General features: G+C 36.4%; 1 protein-coding gene across 6 annotated transcripts in view; it reads left to right on the forward strand.

Annotated features, from left to right (window-relative positions):
• The window catches only part of Ankrd17 (ankyrin repeat domain 17), a 141,989-nt gene that overhangs the window by 29,361 nt on the left and 91,577 nt on the right, over positions 1-21,051 (forward strand). Inside the window, exon 1 of one of the 6 annotated variants that reach the window (XM_036200402.1) lies at positions 16,867-16,888. The exons of the other annotated variants lie outside the window; for them this stretch is intronic. Within the exon in view, the coding sequence (XP_036056295.1) occupies positions 16,886-16,888 (3 nt within the window). The 5' untranslated portion in view covers positions 16,867-16,885. Of the gene's footprint in view, positions 1-16,866; positions 16,889-21,051 lie in introns of those variants that run through there. 6 annotated transcript variants of the gene reach the window in all.

Genomic DNA, 21,051 nt, shown 5'->3' on the forward strand with positions numbered 1-21,051 from the left:
GCTTCTGTTCCTTCTGCTACACTTCTGTAAAAGGAATCAATGATATTCAAGAAATTAGAAAACCACACTTGATAGGAATAGGGCTTTCATCCAGTGTATAAATACTTCTTTTAATGCAGTATTTGCTGTTTTGTATAGACGTGGTTTTAATTTCAGAATGGCATGGTTTTCTTGTCAGTAATATGTAGTAGACAGTCTCTGTAGTTGTCAAGAGAACTCACAGGAAGAAAAGCCCACAGTTCTGTGGGAGGTGAGGGGTAGCCTGAATTCGAATGACTAAGAGCATTGTGTGGAAAAAACTTGGGGTGTATATAGATGTTTTGGATATGATAACATAAAATACAGGAAATCATTTATCTTTTAATTAAATTCCCAATTATTTAAAGTGTATCTTTGATTTTTATTTTTCCTTTTGAAAACAAATTTATGAAAATAGGAATGTTTCTAGTACTGAGTATCATTCTCATGCTCAGTCTTTTCTTGGTCAACTAAAGCTAGGATTTTTTTTAAGTTGAAACTGGAATAATATTATTGAAGCTAAGTAAACAGGTTTATCATATAACCCCTTTTTACTGTATAATATTACTTTGACATCCCATGTTTTTTATTTGTTTTGAAACTAAGATTGAAAACTCCATAGAGCAGTTACTATTTTTCATTTGTCAAGAGATGGACAATGGTAAATTAATTATTCTACTTGTGGTTCAAATAAGGAAAGTCTGCTGTTTACTATTGCTTTTAGTAAAGTGGTTCTAAATTTCCATGTAAGTAGCCTCTTTTCACAGGTACTGGCTGTATTTCTTTTTATATTATCTGTTTACTGACTTTGGTTTTGTTGAAGCAAATGCAGTGTAGGTGGACGGATACATGAAATTCAGTAGTTAGCCCAGCTTATTTTCTTTCACGAGGCTAAATTTTAAGAGTACAGAGGAAAGAAGTGTTTGCCATTGATACTTTAAACAGTTTAAAATTGAGAACTTGTATGGATCCCAATTTGTTTACTAACATTTTTCTTCATTGTTTGTATTTAAACAATTTGAGGTCTATTTTCAGAAATATCTTTACAAAGCTGACATGGTTAATATAGTCTTAATTTTTCATTAATCTGATTCTTCTGGGTAGGAGATATGGTCTCACTGTCTAGTAATCCTGGTGGCATAATGTTTTCATAGGTTGCCCTTTATGTATATGGTGTGTGTGTGTGTGTGTGTGTGTGTGTGTGTGTGTGTGTGTGAGAGAGAGAGAGAGAGAGAGAGAGAGAATATCCTATGCTGCTTTTATTTTTTATTCTTGCCATTTAAAACCGTGTGTGTGTGTGTGTTACACATATACATGCTTACACATACTACACACACATTATTTTGGCTGTTTTTGGTAGTGTAGATGATCTGCTTTTAGTCTAGTTTGTCTTGGAATGGTGGGCAGAAATTGCAACGTTACTTTTATACCAACTTTGGGAGAGCAATAAATCTCTAAATGGTAAGTTTATAGTAGTAATCCCTTTAACATTTTAGAGACACTTTAACGGCGTATAGAAGCTCCAGACAGTTTACACAAAGGTAGAAGTATGTAAATAAAAATCAATTACTTTCATAGGAGATTATATGATTCAAATGAGGCTCTACACTGCGCCTCTAATTGCACACTGACCCATTGTAATCTAGTGGTCAGTGCATTATGTGGAGCATGACCTAGAACAGTCTGCATGGTGCAGTATCTGCATGCATGCAACAACTTTGAAATCTTCCTCATTCTGAATTGTGGGGAGGTTTGTTGAGAAGCTCATTCTGATGTGAAATAAACTTGATCATTGCTAAGTTGATGAGCATCAGAGATGTGCTTTATTGGTGGTTTCAGTGTAAAGGCCTGTGAGATGATGACTTTTGGTTTCATGGGTGATTGGAATGTTTTTAGGTGACGTTTTTAGATGAAGCTAGATGTCCATTAATGGGTAGAGGTTGTAAGTATGAGTTGTATGATGAGCCATATTAGCTATTATTTATTTATTGGATATTTAGGTTATTATCAAATGGGGGAATAATATACCAAGTCATTCATAAAATCCTTATTCCTCTAGTGAATCTAAATGATTCTGTGTAGAAGTAGAGACCTACTTCATAAAAGGAAAAATGAAGTACCCTATATAAACATTGATCACAGTAGTTAGCACATAGTTGACACTTAATTGCTAGATTTTCTTTTAAAGTAGCAGTGACCTTTATGTACCATGTTTAATGTTTATGCTCATCATCCTCCATTTGACAGATGAAAAATTGAGCCTGAGAGATTATTCAAATAATCTTTATAGTCTTAGCATTCAAACTGCATAAAAGTTAAGGGCTCAAAAGAGTTTTTGATTTTGAGAATATTAGTATTTTTACTAAAGATGATCAGTATTTGTTGTATTATTAGAAATTAAAATTTAGAAAACTTAAACATTTCCATACTCATTTAAATACTAAACCTATTACTTATACATCTATTAAAAAATAAGCTATTTTTCAAAGGAAGTACAGAGAAGAGTGTTGATGCTTTTTATTTCTGTAGAGAACTTTCAAGTCTTACTTAGTAGAAGAGAATTAAACTGTCATCTGCTTTTCACTGTTTAATATATTTAGTGAAGTCTCAGAAGAAACTCAGGTTCACAGTGATACAGGTTTGGAAAGCATGTTAATAACTGATGATTGTAGGTAGTCTTAATACCTCTCAGAACCGTTCATGTGGTAGTTCTTTTTAAATTTGTTTTACATTTACTGTGTATGTGTAGGTATATGTGCTTATGTGAATGTGTTTGGGTCCTGTGAATCTGTGAATGGATACTATAGGACAACTTACAGGCATCTGTTCTCCCCATTTGGGTTCTAGAGATCAAAATCTGGTTGTTAGGCTTGGCAACAAACGCCAATAACTGCTGTGCCACACAGACAGCAGTTTCTTTAACATGGAATCTGAGAAATTACCTTTATATTTTGTGAGGTGTCTTAAACTGGTGTACTTTGAATATGTCTAAAGCACGCATTATTTTATAACATACTAGTCATTTAGAAGATACTGTGGTGTTTTGTTGGTATGATATTTGTTTAAGTTCTACAGTTAAAAACAATCAGGACCCAGGAGATGACTCAGCCTATGAAGGGAAATGGCTGCCAAAACAGACAGTATAAATTTGATCCTTGGGACCTGCTTGATGGAAGGACAGAATTGACTCCCCCCAGTGGTCTTCTGATCTCTTCACTTGTGTGCCATGGATGCATTCAAGTATGTGTGCACATAAACTTCAGATATAGAAACTAACATAAATGTAATTTAAATTTAAAGAATCATTATATATGTTACTATTCTCTAAAAATTGAAAAATTAGCAAGCTGTGTTACGTTATAGTATCTGATGTGGTTTTCAGAATCTAATTTTACCTGAAAGCCTGAATTTAATAATTAACAAAGAATGTGAATAGTCTTTCTTGAAATGACATTCTTGTTTTATTCATTTTGAGAGAATGTCTACCACTAAATCTGAATAAAAAATACTTTTAAAAAATGACTTGTTCACTTCTGTAGGTTTTTCTTGGGGTAACTATCATATACATTCAGCAGAAATGCTTTCAAATTTATCATATACAATTTTTTAAGAGTAATATACTCATGGTTTAAAAGTTAGAAATTGCTGTGTCATAGTGGCACACCATACCTGCAATCCTTGCTGAGGTAGGGGAACAGTGAGCTCAAGGATAGGACAAGATCTAGGGAGAGTTCTGGCCAGCCTGGGCTTCCAAAAGAAACCTGGACTAAATAAACAAATGCATGGGGGAGGGGAGTAATTGTTTTTTGCAGACATTTTTAACATTCAAACTGCATAAAAGTTAAGGCCTCACCATTCCCTGTGGTAGGATACCTTGCTCAGCCTTGATACAATGGGGAGGGGCTAGGCTCTCCTTCAACTTGGTATGCCAGACTTTGTTGACTACCATGGGAGGCCTTACCCACTCTGAGGAGTGGATGGGGGTAGAGTGGGAAGGAGGTGAGGAGGCGGGAGAAGGGGAGGGAGGGGGAACTGGGGTTGGTATGTAAAATGAAAAAAAATTAATAAATAAATATATTTAATAAAAAACGAAAGAAAAAATAAAAATTTAACATATAAAGGTGTACAAGACGTCAGCTATGTTAGCTAATGTAAAATGGTGGATTTTGAAGTGTGCCTGTGCCCATTGATTTGTTAACTCAGTGTCTGCTTCTATGAGAAACACCTCATTTAAGGAAAAGGAAAGGAAATGAGCAGGGAGCGCCCTGCCCCCCTGGGTTGAAACCCTGAACCTAATTTAGTCACAACACAGTGACCCAGAGGACACAGTAAGACCTTCCAACTGCACTGAAATCCCAGTGCCTAGACAGGCTAATCTTTCATATTTTCATTGGGGAAAATGTTCACCAGGTAACTTGGTATGTGTACGCAAAAGAATGTTTCTAAGGAAAGCCAACAAATTAAGTACTTATAAATTTTTTAATAAGGCATTGTGAACAAATGTTGGGGAAAAAAAGTTAAGGGCTCAAAAGAGTTTTTGAATTTGAGAGTACCAGTATTTGTACTGAAGACAAATCAATATTTGTACTATTAGAAATTAAAATTTAGAAAACTTAAACATTTCTATACTCATAAATGCTAAACCTATTGCTTATATATATATATATATATAAAATATATATATAAAAGAAACTGACTTTGTTTCTTTGCCCTCTTATCTGTGCATTTATAGTAGAAAATATGCCTACTGCTAGCTACTATAGATTTGTGGAATGGTTTTCATATGTACTATTAATATATTAAGTGGTAGCATATTTTTGGACCATTACTTTTGCATTGGTGTATGATCTGCATGATGAAATAGGTAAACAACCACCTTAGTATTACAAAAGTAATTTCTCTTTGTGTGTGTGTGTGTGTGTGTGTGTGTGTGTGTGTGTGTGTGTCTGGTATTACATGCCAGGTTTTGTGTAGTGCTTGGAGTCTACCACAATGCTTTGTGTGCACCATGCAAGAAGGCTGCTAACTGAGCCCATCTCCTAAGAGTAATTTTGACCTCACTGTACTTCTGGAGTCTTTGGTTCTGTGGAGCGGTAGATACCTACTTCTAAAGGGTAGATCCCAGTTACCACACTTGATCTGCAAGCTGCCTGTATATCACCCAACTGTTAAGAGGAACAAAAACTAGTATTTAGATTTTAGACGCAAGTAACCTTGATTCAAATGTTTTGCTTTGTCGTTGTATTGAAGTTATTAAGTCACTACAGACTCCTCTACTGTGTTTTGACAATCCCTTCTGGGTCAGCGTCATCCCCGTCCCCCATCCCCTGTCCCCCCAGTTACAGTATAGGCAAATTCGGAAGTGGAGGGAGACTGGTGGTTTGAATGTGGGTTCTGTCTTCATCACTCAGGATTCTTAGAAGTGAGGAGTTTGAGGGCCCTAGTAAAGGAGTGAGAGGATAAACTACAGATCAGTAGGAAAGTAGTTGTTTTTCCTTAAAGAATTTCCAATTAATTTATTATGTGTGTGTTTGAGTGCCTGCGTGTATGTGTGTGTGCACCATGTGTGCCTGGTGTTTATGGAGTTCCTGAAGAGGATGTCAGATCCCTTGGAACTGTACTTGCAGATGGTTTTGAGCTACTTTGTGGGTGTGAGAAACTGAACCCAGGTCCTCTAGAGTTGCAAATACTCTAAACTGCTGAGCTGTTACTCTAGTATCATGTTGGACTGCTAGAGATATTTAAAAACTGAAATGATTTTATGAATAGTGTCATTTGCTTCACTCTGAATAGGGATGATTTGTAAGGTGTGGATTGTTTGATCATACATTCTGGGAAGTGAGAGAGACACATAAGGACGGTGCTGGTGCACACCTTTAATCCAAACACTTGGGAGGCAGAGGCAGGTGGAGCTCTGTAAGTTAAAGGCCAACCTGGTCTATGGAGTGAGTTCTAGGGCAGCCAGGGATATAGAGAGACCTAGTCTCTTAAACAAAACAAAACAAAGATGAAACAGTTTTTCAAATTTGAACAATTTTTCCTTGAAGGCTATAGAGATAATCTTTACATCCCCCTGTCCTCAGACAGATGCTGCTTTGGTTTTTATTCAGTTAAGTGTTTTTTCGCAGAGACTACTTAGTTTATATATTTAGAAAAGTGAAAAATAAGTTAAAGCAAAATGGCTTGTGAAATGGCTTTGGTAAAGGTATTTGCTACCAGGTCTAAATAGCAGAATTCAGTTCCCAGAACCACATGGTGAAAGGAGAGAACCAGTTTCTGCATCTTGTCCTTTGACCTCCATTTTTGTCTTGTGGTTATGTGTTCATGCATACAAGTAAATAAATAAGTGTAAAGAATATTTTCAGGTTATGTGTGCCTTAATTAATTAAACACTAAGCTGAGAGCAGAAAACGCTTGTCCCCCGTGCCTGAGTTTGGACCTCTAGCACCTTAGTAAATTGGACATTGTTTCTTGATTCTTAGATCTTTTTCAAGGTCTTCACTCTTATTCATAGCTTGCTAGGAAGTTTTAATCCTAGAAGGGCATTGAATTTTCCTGCTTTTATGTTAATATTTGTATATTTTTTGTGTACTGAGATTTGCCTTCTTTGTTACTGTGTGGTATGTATTGACTTTGGGATTTTAGCCAACTTTGTATTCTTGGGATAAACTTCACTTGGTCATAATGTATGACCCTTACTTTATATGGCTAGACTTGTTTACTTACACCTGTAAAGGATTATTTTCCTTGCAAGGTATATTGGTTTTTATTTTCTTGTAATACTGCTAACTTCTTTTTGTATGATGGGAAGTATATCCTTTTCTGCAGATAGAGATTAAAACTCTTTCAATATTTCATTTTCAAAAATCCCTGTAAAAAACAATTCTCATGAAATGTTTGCTTAATAATAATAAACAAGTCACTATTAACATAAACATTTAATATTTAATGTTTGCAAGTTTTAAAGAAGACAGTAAATTGATGGAAATTTTTATTGTAACAATAGAACACGAAGAAGCTGTGCATCTGTTCTTAGAAACTTTTGAGGGGTAAAAAAAAAAAAAAATATGGGAGGCCTGGACATGTCTTGGAATCTCCAACTAAAGGCCTTGTCAAAGTTAAGTGTCTTTAGTGAGGTTGTGCATGTTCAAGAAACTGCCTTCTAGGGTTCCTGTATTGTTTTTCGATTGAACAACAGCAAGAAGTCAGATGAAATTACTGCTTTCATGAAGTTTATCTTTTGTTTGGCAAGACTGACAAATATACAGCTAGATAAGCAAATACTACTTAATATATTAATAGTATTAATATAATTTACTGTTCTGTGAACTTGAGCACACTGAACAAAGAGGAGGAGTTGTTCATAGGAACTTAGTGGCAGATTAAACAGATACTTGAATGTTGAGATGATCATAGTGATTTCTAGGCACAGGAAACTATAAAGATCTGGGAAAAGCCCCTACATTTGATATTTTGAAGGGGGGAGGTATTGAAAAGTGGTAGACATATGGTAATTTCTATAAAGTAATCAGCAATGAGACAGTTTCTCAGAACACCAACCTAGCCTGTGTTGTTTTGGGGACATCTGGAGCCTCTCTGACCAATAAATAAAGTGCAGGGAGGTATCTCATGCTTGACACTAAGATTGCCATTTAATAACCCATGTCTTCTGGGAGTAGCATTGTTCACCTATGCAGTATACCTCTGTTCAAACTCTTTTGTTGTTGTTGTTTTAAATTATATTTTGTAAATAACTTACAAACAAGTATGTTTCCATAAGACTTTTTACATCCATGTTTTATTCAGCTCACCTCTTATCTGTCTCCATACCCAAAACTCAGTGCCTTGGTTTCTGAAATGTAAGCTGTATTCATCCATATGATTAGGAATATAAACTGTGCTGTAATAACATAATAATTTGCTTTCCTGTTTTCTGTCACAGGACTTTGAGTAGCTGAGAGCTATGCTTACCTATGATATCTAACTATTTCAGAGTTACTCAGTTTAGTGTAGTTGGCAGGAAATTGGCTCAAAGGGTAGAATTTAATATGTATTTGTTTCTGACCGAGAATTGGTGGCGTACACCTTTAATCCCAGCACTTGGGAGGCAGAGCCAGGCAGATCTCTGTGAGTTCGAGGCCAGCCTGGTCTACAGAGTGAGTTCCAGGAAAGGCGCAAAGCTACACAGAGAAACCCTGTCTCGAAAAACAAAACAACAACAACAAAAAAAATTGTTTCTGAATGCCATAGACAAGTAGAACATTGGGTAAATAAATAATACTGTCCATCTCTTAAGATTGAGCGCATTAATTTTTTCATATATTTTAAGTGTAAGAAATAATTGGTGGTACTTTAAGTTGCATTTTATGTGTGATGCTGAGATGTGAAGAATTTTGTTAGAAATAGAAATAAGTACGATTACAAGCCCCCAAAACAAGTTACATTTCTTAATACCCATGTCCATATTAAGCTGAACAATGTTTAGGTCACCTAAGAGGATTCTTTTGATAATACAAATGATCATTGTTAATCTTTGTATTTTGAGCTATTCTGATGTTGCATTTGCTTAGTTTAGGACAGTTAAAAATTGTCCCATTTTAGGATGAAGGCAGAACTTTGATGTAAACAGCTCAAACTCTGTATTCCTGCTGCTACTTGTCTGTCAGTATACCACATTAACCCTACTGGAAAAACTAAGACAGCACACACTTGGATTAATGAATTCTTTTTTAAGCATGGATTTTCATGATTTTAACACCATCTTTCTAGTCTAGGAAAAATATTTTAAAAAATTACTGTATATAATAAATACTATATAAAGTTAGGATTATTGCAAGTTGATTCAGCAGGTACAGGCACTCAGCTTGGAGACATGAATTTTATACCTGGAACTGGCATAAAGGTGGAAGGAGAGAACCAACACTACAAATGTAGTTTTCATCTAAACCCTGCATGTGTGTTATGTATGGCCTACATTCCTTCCTTCCTTCCCTCCATCCCCCCCCCCCCCACACACACACAAACTTTTTCAAATAAGGAAAAACAAACTTGAGTTACTGATACTTTGTAAAATATAGTACAGGTTCCAAAGCCAGACATAGTGGCACACACCTTTAATCCCAGCCCTTGGAAGCAGTGACCGGCAGAGCCAGTGTGGTATTTACAGAGGGAGAGAGCTCCAGGCCAGCAAAGACTACATAGTGAGATCCTGTCTCATAGTACACTGCAGCCCTCTTCCCCCCAATTACAATTTCCAGGGCTTATGTTACTAAGTTGAAAGCCTTCTTACTAGGTTATGCCAAAAAGTGGCCAGTGAACAGCAAAACCCCTTTAGTTATAGAAAGCTACTAATATTTCAGTCATGTGAAATGGTTCTTGATGAAAGTATTAAACATGGAAGCCATCATATTCCTTATTTAAAATGTGTGTTTTAGAACCTGAAAACTATTTAAATGTCTGTTTTATAAAGTAGTTAAGAAATATTGTTAGTCTTGTGTTTTGTGAAACAATTTTATTCAAAATGTCCAGTTGTTACTGCTTTTAATAATATTAGGTCCTTTTTATTTAGTTTCATTTTATGTGTATTGGTACTGTGCCTTCTATATGTAAGTAGTGTCCACGGAGACTAAAAGGAGGCAAATGGATCACCCAGAACTGGCGTTTCCGACTCTTGGGAGGTGCTGTGTAGGTTCTGGGTACTGCACATGTTCTCTGCCAGTGTAGCAAGCACTCGTAACTGCTGTGTCTTGCCAGCCCCTGAATTACCTTTTTAGGTTGTTTGGCACAGGTTCCAAGGCTCATCTAAAAACAATTTAAGATCTTCCAGGTAAAGCACTTTCAAATAGATACAATGCTGTGTTTCCAGCCACAAATCCATATTTTTGTGAGTGTAAGGTATTTGGGGCTTTCCATTTTCCTTTATTTATCTTTTTCTGATCACTGTATAGTTTAAAATTTAACATTTAAAAGGTTTACAGTGATAGTAATAGAATTGATGATGACTGAATTTTCCAAAATAATTTGTTGGTTTTTGAGACAGGGTCTCACTGTGCAGCCCTGGCTGACCTGAAATTCCAAATGTAGTCCATGCTGGCCTTGAATTTAACAGATCTCCTCTCTCTGCAGGCTGGAATTAGTGGCAAGTGTTACCATACCTATCTCAGGAATAAATTTTTGTTAATTTTGTTAAATTTAGTTATTTAATATTTTTCTGCTTCTTTTGACCTTTTCATAAACCACATGTGTTATTTGGACGACTGTATCTTGTCTAAACAAAGCAAACATAGATGTTTGCCGCTCTTCTAACGATGAGGAAGGAGTGTTGCATCATGTTTGGGTGTTTAGGATACTTGGTATCTGTATGCACAGTTTTTTTAAACTATTCTGAACAAAAATTGCAGTTTTCTTTAAATTTAGGATTTCTCATTGTAATTGTGTCTAAATTCATGCCAATATAAATATTCAAAAGCCTCACCGTGGAAGTGGCTAACTGCTTCTTAGTTTTAATACTTTGGAATTGAATAGATAAGCAAGCATAATGTATATTTTTCAGCACGGCATTAAGTACTTCGTTTTATATACCTTTAGATTCATCCAAAATAACTTAAATGGCAAGGCAAAATGCTAGTTATAATTGATGTCTTTGGTTTGGGGAGTAATTACTGAAGTACATTAAATCTTTATTCTCTTGGGTTGATGGGGTGTGCCACTGTGCACATATGGAGGGCAGAGGACACCTGGAGGGGTTTGACTCTCATTTCCACCACACGGGTCCTGGGGATGGAACTCGGATTGGTGGGCTTGACAGCAAATGACTACTTCAATGTGCCAGCTCAGGAGTCGGGAAATTAAGTGTTTTCAATTGCTTTAGCTTTTGAGAATTGCTTAGGCTGGTTTTGAACTTCCTTTGTAGCCAAGGCTGCCCTGGAAATTGGGATCCTCCTGAGTGCTAGGATTATACTGGTGAGACATCATGTGTGGTTCTATTTTATTGAATACCTGTGGTGTTCTTGGCACACAAAATGATAGCAGCTTGGGTTATGTTGAATTGTTTAGTATATATCCACGAGAAGGTAATCTAGCAATTTAGTTAATACAGAGCTGGAGCTCTGCTAAGAACTTACTGAGAGAGAGGCATACTCCAAAGTTGCTGGTGAAGTAGGTCATTGTTAAAATTTAACAAACAAAAAAGAAACAAGATGGTATAGGGGACGTGTTTACATAAGCTGGACAAGGAATAGAAACTAATTGGAATTATTTGGAGGGGCTGGCCAACAGGGGAATTTGGGTGGTGGGGACTGGTCGTTGTGAACTGGCCTGGAAGGAAATGATCCCAAAGAGGACATATCAGTAATCTAAAAATTCTGCATTAAGAAACCAGAAAAAAGCCGGGTGGTGGTGGCGCAAGCCTTTAATCCCAGCACTTGGGAGGAAGAGCCAGGCGGATCTCTGAGTTCAAGGCCAGCCTGGGCTACCGAGTAAGTTCCAGGAAAGGTGCAGAGCTACACAGAGAAACTCTGTCTCGAAAAACTGACAACAACAACAACAAAAGAGACCAGAAAAAGAGCAAATTAAACAGAAGCCCTGAATACAGGAAATGGTGAAGATAAAAGCAGAATCTATGATTAGTTGGCTCTTTGAAGGAATGATTAAAATTGATATGAGAGGAAGAGAAAGATTGAAAGGATACATACTGTCTGTTGATTGTGAAAAACATCGTTATCAGGAAACCTGTCCATATCTATTAAAAAGCTAATAAAAGGGCCAGTGAGGTATCTCAGTAGATAAAAGTGTTTGCTGCCAAGCCTGATGACTTGAAGTTTGATCCTCAGGTCCCATGTGGTAGAAAGAGAGAACCAACTTCTACAAATTTTCCTCTGACCCCTACATGTATACTGTGACACATACATGCCTACACATGCACAAAGAAACAAGTATGATTTTGAAAAGTTATGTCTCCGTGGTAGAGTACTTTGCTAATGTGTGAGGCCCTGAGTTTGATTCCCAACATTGATAAAATAATAATAATAAACTAGCAAAGGACTGTTTATGCCCATAAGATTAAATTAGATGAAGTGAGCAAATTCTAGGAAAACCACTGACACCAAATCTCACTCAAGAATCAATACCCTGAAAAATCTATTAGAGAAATTATGTTTATAATTCACAATGTTCCCACATAGACAGCTTACTGTCCAGATGGCTTCATGTACAAACAGTGTGAGGGAAATACACTAATTGTATATTTTGGTGGAAAACAGACACTGAGAGATCACATCCCCGTGTCTGAGGTTAGCATCACTTTGATGACAGTACAGTACAGTTCCAAGGAGCTCATGAGATGCTGTAGCTAGAGTTTTCCTGTCTGGCCCATAGTCAGGACAAATCTCTCTTACCCGCCAGTCCCACAGTCGCTCAGACCCAACCAAGAAAGCACATAAAAACTTATATTGCTTACAAACTGTATGGCTGTGGCAGGCTTCTTGTTATCTACTTTTTCTATCTTAAATTAACCCATTTTTGTTTATCTATACTTTGTCACATGGCTTGTGGCTTACCAGTGTCTTTACATGTTGCTTCTCATGGCGGCGGCTGGCAGTGTCTCTCTCCAGCCTTTTACTTCCCAGAATCCTCTTTTCTCTTGTCCCGCCTATACTTCCTGCCTAGCCATTGGCCAAACAGCATTTTATTTGTACAGAGTGATATCCACAGCAAGATGCCTATGCAGGTGGAGGTGCCTTTTCCCGAGTCTGACTACCTGAGTTCACTCTCCAGAACCCAAGTGATAGAAGGGAGCCAAGTCCTGCACATTGTCCTCTTACCTGCCCATGTATGCACACATAACAGAGTAAAATAATAAATGTAATTTTAATAGTTGGAAACCAATATACATCGTGATTATAGAAACAAAATCTTAGTAAAATAGTAGATAACATCCAAGCTGTATAGTGTGTCAAACTAATGATGTATATTTAAGTATGTAAATTTGTTGAACATTAGTTGACTAATTAATTCATGGTGTCAACACATGTAATGGAAAAATTTGGTTGTCTCAGGTACAGAAAAAGATCAAAGTTGATACCCACTGATTAAAACAAATTCTCGATAAACTGATTGTAAGAATCTGACATTAGGGGGCTGGAGAGGTGGCTCAGCGGTTAAGGGCACTGGCTGCTCTTCCAGAGGTCCTGAGTTCAATTCCCAGCACCCACATGGTGGGTCAGAACCATCTGTAATGAGATCTGGTGCCCTCTTTTGGACTGCGGGTGTACATGCAGACAGAACACTGTATACATAATAAATAAATAAATATTAAAAAAGAAGAAGAAGAATCTGACCTGATAAGAGTCAGAGAAAGCCTTGTAGGGCAATGTAGCACTTAGTGATGGTACTGGATGACTTCTTTGTAAGATTGTCTACTCTTGGTACTTGAGATCTTAGCCTAAAAATCATAATTTAAAGAACAAAATAACTTCCCCAAGCACCCATAAAGACTGGAAGAAAACAAAATGTATGTAGATTTCATCTTTTTTTTTTGTGCTAGGAAAATAAATTTAGCAGTCTTGTGCTAGTATAAACTTGCACTTATCTCTTGGAAAGTGAAAACATTTTAAAGTGTCAATTGTAATCCCACTAGAAAATATTGAACAATTAGGAAGCAAATTTAATAAACTAAATAGTTTTCATTTTGAAAACTAAAAATCTTTCAGAGAACATTAAAGTGGCCTAAATACATGAAAACAAATGGATTGTAAAACCCAATATCATTAAAGATGTCTGTTTCCTTCATGGTGGTGTATATATTGAACACAATTTTAGTCAAAATTCGACTAAGCTTTTTGGTGGGGTGGTATATTTGGGTTCGAAAGTGACAGACATTTTAATATCTGTATAGGAAAAAACTAGAATATCCAAAACACTTAAAATAAGGAGAAATTTAAAGTTTACTAGAAATAAAACTATTAACCAAGATGGATTATAAAGCTGTTACTTTAAGATGGTTTGTTAGATTATTGATAAAAAAAGAAAGTGGTGGTTTTAATGAATTAGTTTAAGATTCTAGAGAAGATTCAGAACACTTGGGAGTTGATTTTTGACAGAAGTGTCAAGATGATTCAATAAGTAGTTTTCTTTATCAGTAGTGCCAAAATGTTCAGTATTATAGAAAGAAAAGATACTGAAATCATGTATGTGCCAAAATTCACCAGTGAATCGTAAACGTAGCTGTAAAAGCCAGAACATTATAATTCTAGAAAAAAATGTAGGAGAAAATCTTTATGGCCTTGGACTAGTAAGTATATTTTACACAGGACACTGTACAAACTTAAGAGAAAGTGAGGAATTTGGACTTTAACAAAATAAAAAATGTGTTCTTCAGAAGCTACTAAGAAAATGCCTAAAAGAGGACCCACCAGTTAAAAATTGCATGGCAATCCATATGTGTGAGGTGGGGCTTGTACTCAGAATATTCAGAATTCCTACAAGGTAGTAATGAAAAAAAACAATAAAAATTAAGAAAAATATAAAACACATTCTACTCTATAAGAAATCTTTATAAAATATTTGTTGAATATAGAGGGGGAAATAATATGAATAGAGAGCATAATGCTTATTATTATTATTTTTTTTTTAGCCACCACTTGAGAATACCATTGATTGAACAGGGTCTTAACAGTACCAACACTTCCTTCGTTTAAAATTAATTAAGAGGCTGGGTGTGGTGGCACACGCCTTTAATCCCAGCCCTTGGGAGGCAAAGGTAGAAGCATCTCTGTGCGTGGACTACATAGTGAGATCCAGGGAAGCCAAAACTGCATAGAGCGACCCTTTCTCAAAATAATATTTGTTAGGAAGCTCTATGTGGTGGTGCACATTTGTAATCCCAACATTTGGAAGGTGGTGGTTGAAAGTTCAGGAGTTCAAGGCCATTAGTGCTGTATACTGAGTCCAAGGCCAACCTGGACTACCTGAAACTATCGAAAATATAAAGGCAAGCAAACAAAAGTTACATATACCTACATGCTTTTAACTAAATGATATGTACCAGGAAGTTGAAAGTTAGTTCAATATTTAAAATAATATAAGCTGTCACACTAGCTATTGATATTTTTGCTAAATATATAGAAATGATTAGATAATTCTTAATTGGGAGTTAGGAGGATGGAGGTGGTGGTGAGATGTCTCTTGTAACCCAATCAGGCCTGAAACTATCAGTTCCCAAATGCTAGGATGCAGGCCTATGTGGCTCAAGTCTTCTTTGATTCTCTAGTGCCCAATAAAGAAGTTGGGTTTTTATTCCTTACTTGCTGAAACCACCCAATAGAAGATGGTATGGTCATTTTTGTTTGTTTATTTAAATGCTTTTTTTAATTTATTGTTTTATATGCAGTAGTGTTAGGCCTAAATGTATGTAAGTGCATCACATGAATGTATTGTCCAAGGAGGCCAGAGGAGGGCATCAGATCCCCTGGTATTGGAATCAAAGTTGATTGTGAGAGGCCACATGGGTTCTGGGAACTGAACTTGGGGCCTTTGGAAGAGCAGTAAGTACTCCTAGTAGGCTAGCCCCTAATTTATTGTTAAGGTAAGAAGTACAGAAGAGTGTGGATAACTAAAAGGCAGAATTTCCTTTATACCTTATGCTTAGTGTTCAGGCTCTATTCTGATGCAAGGAAATAGGGTTTTTGTTGTATTCAAGTGAGAGGAGGACAGTAGAAGTGTTGGGAGCCATTCCCATTAGTTTGTGAAGACAACGATTGCAGGCTAAGGAGATGACATGAGCAGGTGCATTGTTGATGTTGAGAGTAAGAGGGATGAGCCTTGAGGATGCTAGGTAAGTATCCTACCTCAGCTCCATCCAGAGCTCCTCTTCCTTCATTCGGAATTTCTTTAGCCGCTGTTGTACGGATGTATGTGAAGGTAATTTGTAGCCTTTTGTTTCTGTAAGATTAATATTGCAGTCAACAACCATGTACACATATGTATGCAAATATTTTAGTAGATAAAATTCCTAGGAAGAAAAATTTAATTCTGATTGTTGAATTTTTATATTCTACTATCTACCCCAACTTTTAGATATTATTTGCCAGTAGATATAAAATTATACCTTATTTTAATTTGTACTAAACTGTTTTCCAATAAAATTGAGCATATATACTGAAATTTTATATTTCTGTTAAAAATTACTCAAAATTTTGTCAATTTTATCCTTAGAATTTTAAAATTTCTTTATGATTCTCTTACAAACTTACTTGTTATAATTTGTGATATTTTTACCTACCTTTTCAAGTTTCTTATTTTGTAGCATTTTTATATTTCTTTTTATGCTGTCAAAACTTTCCCAGTGTTCTCATGTGTCTTTCTCAAAGTCTTCTTACCAACAGTATCAGAGCACTTTAGTTATTTTTCTTCTACAATGCAGTTTTATTTATGTCTCTAATTGATTTTAATTCATCTGAATTTTCTTTTAATAATCATGGTAAGGGCCTAGTTAATTTTTCCAGTTTCATAATCATTTCTCCCAGAATAAATCATTGAGTGATACATTCTTTTCTCCCACTAATATGAAAATCACCTTGATCATATTTTAAGTCCCAATACATGTGCTCTGGATTCAGTATTCTACAGTTTTGATTATTTTCATTTCATATTATATTTGACAGCTGGTAGGGCACCCCTCCCCATTGTCTTTTTCCAAAAAATTTTTGGGCAATTTTTGTGTATTTTCTCTTCCAGATGAACTTTAGAGTCAACATGTCAAGTTCCATTAAAAATCCCTTTGGGATTTTGATTGGAAGTGCATTGAATTTACAGATTAATTTGGGGAGAATTGACATCTTTACACTATTGAGTCTTCCCACCCAGGACCATGGTATGCCTCTCCATTTTTCTAGGTGTTCTTTTATGTCTACAGTACAGTTTGATAGATTCTTTAAAATTTATTTTCATAGGTCTTACACACTTTTTTGTTAGGTATTTTTCTGACTATCTTTAGCTTTTGTTGTTACTGTGAATAACATCTTTACAAAAGTATTTTCTAATAAGTGTTACTGTTGTGTAGGAAGGCTGTTAATTTTTTTATGTATATTTTAGTCTTACCATTTATTTAGTTTTTGCTGATTCTGTTAAAATTCTGGAAGAATATGTTTTTTTGTAAATTATGTTTTTCCTTTTTTCAGTAATTATGCTTAACAGTATTTTGTTACATTTTCTGATCTTAACTATTGGGGAGGTTTTTCAGAATTGCCGCTGTTCTTTCTTATTCTAGTGTCTTGTTCTTAATTTAAATTAAATGTTTTTCATTTTAAGGTTACGTATATTCTTGATTTTTATTATAAAAGAAAGCAAATTACTTTTCTGACTTAACGGGTACTTTTTAATGGCCGTGGATATTTTATTTTATGAGAAAGTCTCATCATGTAGCCTGGGCACCAATCTCTGCCTCCTTAGTGCTGGGATTAAAAGTGTGCCGCCATGCCCAGCAGTAGATACTTAATTTAACCTTACAGTTTTGTTGATGATTCATGTTTTTCTCCCTGTAATATTTCATGTGATGCATTATGTTTATAGTTGTTGATCATAATTTAGTTTATTTTAAATATTCCTTCAAGGAAGTATTCAGGTAGTGCCAGAAACTGTGCTATGAGTTAGCAGTAGTACACTTAGCACCACAGTGTCAGTTTGTGTGAGTCTGCAAAAGTTGCCTGTCTTCTGTGGAGAAGAGAAACAATAAGCAAGTAGGAGAGAAGGTGGTGGTTTCCAGCTGTGACTGATCAAGAGTTGGGGTGGTATGGTAGGTAGGGCGTGGAGGAGAGCACCCCCTTGTGTGATTGAAGGAAATGTAATACAGGCTAGGACCTGAAGAATGCAAGTTCAGGAAGAAGCAGTCCGCGCCTGAAGAAAACAAAAGTCAGTGCTCCGTAGACTATCCCCTTTCAGCACCAAGAACATAACCTCGTGTATATAAATGACAAATTCATCTCTTTGAAATTTGTTGTTTTCTTTTCTTTCTAACATAGGGCCAGATGTTTAATTTAAAAAACTCCATTTTCTCTGCCATCTATTTTCTTTGAATATTATAGTTAATTTTTATTTCTGACTCGGTCATTGCACAGTGTGCATATTCATCATTTTCTTAGAGAAGTGTATTGGAATTTTCTCATTTGAGGTTTTTTTTTTTTTTTTAAGCTCCGTATACTTTAGTACATTTGTTGTTGTATGTTTATGGTTGGCTCATCCTGGATGTGTCTGCTGCTCTCTAGCATTAGAAAGTATTCTTTCTGTGTCATGTTTCTTGTCTTAGGTTATTTTTTATTATCTTAAGTTGTGCGTGCGTGTGCGTGTGTGTGTGTGCGTGTGTGTGTGTGCGTGTGTGTGTGTGTGCGTGTGTGCATGTGTGTGTGCGTGTGTGCATGTGTGTGTGCGTGTGTGCGTGTGTGTGTGCGTGTGTGCGTGCGTGTGTGTGTGTGTGCGCGTGTGCGCGTGCGCGCGCGCTGGCAGGGCCTTAGATCCCTTAGACCTTCAGTTACAGGGATAGTAACCCCTGGTGTGTACGCTGGGGACTGAACTCCAGTCCTCTGGAAGAGCAGTATGCACTCTTAACTGCTGAGCCCTTAGCTCCAGCTCCTTTGTGACTTTAAATAATAGTTAGCTGTCTCTTTCAACAAAAACATCTAATTGACTTTTTTCTTTATTGATTCCTTTAAAAACTTCCTAATTTTGCCCCAGTTGGGGACAGGTGTTCTTACCTGAAATTGAAAGTTATGCTAAAATGTTTTTATTACTTTTCTGATTTCTCTTTTCTTTCTTGCCTTTCACTGAGTTTGCTGTTTTCTTTTTCCTTCTCATTATTCCACTTCTTTTTTTTTTTTTTTTTTAAGATTTATTTATTTATTATGTATACAGAAGAGGGTGCCAGATCTCATTACAGATGGTTGGGAGCCACCCTATGGGTGCTGGGCATTGAACTCAGGACCTCTGGAAGAGCAGCCAGTGCTCTTAACCTCTGAGCCATCTCTCCAGCCCCTCCACTTCTTATATCAGCATTAAATTGAGTCAACCAGCAGGTGCAAAGACGATACTCTTCCTCTAGAATATGAGCTTTTTATATTGTTTTACTTTGGCCTTGACTTACATTTTTTAAATAATCAAATTTTAGAGATACTTCTGTGATAGCACACTTTTCTAACTTGAAGGAATTGTTTGTTAACAGTTATGTAACATATTAAACATATGCTATATGTCTGATTTTTAACTTTTAGCAAGTCCATCATGAACATCAACCCCCACCCCCATTGTCTTTGTACATTTTATTGCCTCAGGACTCTAAGATTTCAGCAGTTTCATGATGGCTTTTGTAATGGTATGTATCCTTGTGTGTGTGTGTGTGTGTGTGTGTGTGTGTGTGTTTTAAATGGTAAGTATGTCATGGAAAAAATCTATTTGTAAATTCTAAACCATTAAAACAACTGTATCTTACTTTAAATATGATTAGTTTACGTAAACTTTATAAAGTTTATAATTAAGAAAATTTTAAGGCTAGATTATATTAGTGGGGTTTTTTTTTGTTTGTTTGTTTTGTTTTTTGTTTTTTTCGAAACAGGGTTTCTCTGTAGTTTTGGAGCCTGTCCTGGACTAGCTCTGTAGATCAGGCTGGCCTCGAACTCACAGAGATCCACCTTTCTATGCCTTCCGAGTGCAGGGATTTACAGGTATGCGCCATCACCGCCCAGCTTATATTAGTGGTTTTTATACTGAGTTGTGGACAGATGAGCAGCTTGAAGCTTAAAAATAGAAGTCATGTTTTGTGTGTGTTGTATCAAAAAGGCTGTGTTAATTCTATTACTGATTAGTAGATCTTAGTAATTGTGTAACTCATATTTATAACATAGATAATTTTGAATGTAAAAATACAGGACTAGATTAGTAATGATTTGTACCCTTTTGAAATTTAAATTATTTTAGTTATGTTCATTTTCATTTTGCTAACTTATATCTCCATATTATGAGTCTTACTAATCATTAGCTTCTTTTGAAATCTCCTACCACCTTTTTTTAAAATTGTGTGTGTATGTATGTATGTGGTGTGGGTATACCTATAGAAGCCAGGAGCATTCCGGATTTTCTGGACCTGAACTTATAGGTGGTTGTGAACTGCTAATAGTGGGATGTAGGGAACTAACTGATCTTGGGTCCTCTGGAAGAGCAGTCTGTGCTTTTAATTGCTCAGCCTGATCTGTAGCTCCAATGTGTTTCTCGCACTGGTCCTCAGGATTTGTTTGTTTTTCTTTTTATGAGATACATTTGGGCTGAGGGTTAATGGTGTTAACCAGTTCCTTGAATATCAGGTCTCGTAGTATAACAGAGACTTAGGAATCCACAACTGCTTTCTGGAATCCAACACTTTTGAGTATACACACATAGTCCGAAGTGTTTGTGATGTGAGGGTGGGCCATGTCTATCCACTATCCACTGTGACTGTTGTCAATAGACCCATCACCAAAGAACCTATACTCAGACCTCAAGAATGTTAGCATTTAAGGCCAGGCAGTGGTGGCACACGCCTGTAATCCCAGCACTAGGGAGGCAGAGACAGGCAGATCTCTGTGAGTTCTTAGCCAGCCTGGTCTCCAAAGCAAGTTCCAGGAAAGGCGCAAAGCTACACAGAGAAACCCTGTCTCAAAAAATGAAAACAAACAAACAAAGAAAAATCTTAGCATTTAATAAACCTCCTTGTGTGCTTCAAGCCACCAGGATGCAGGCATCTCCTACATCTAACATCCTTCTTAATTTTCTTCTCAGCCCTTCTGCTGATGAATTTGGCTTTTGCAGTGATAGGCTGCTTGGGGAGAGCCTTCCCCTCCCCAGAACTTCATAGTAGCCCTTAGTCCCTGTCGGTGGTGGGAACAGTTCCAGTCTTGTTTTTTACAGCATGTTCTTGAGTCTCTTTCACGGTCACAGTCCACAGTTTGGGAAGGTTGGCAGTTGGGCAGAAGTTCTGGCTCCTAAGATAAATCCTCATACCAATTTTGCCAG

Source organism: Onychomys torridus, chromosome 10 (assembly GCF_903995425.1).
Source record: "Onychomys torridus chromosome 10, mOncTor1.1, whole genome shotgun sequence".
Taxonomy (NCBI): domain Eukaryota; kingdom Metazoa; phylum Chordata; class Mammalia; order Rodentia; family Cricetidae; genus Onychomys; species Onychomys torridus.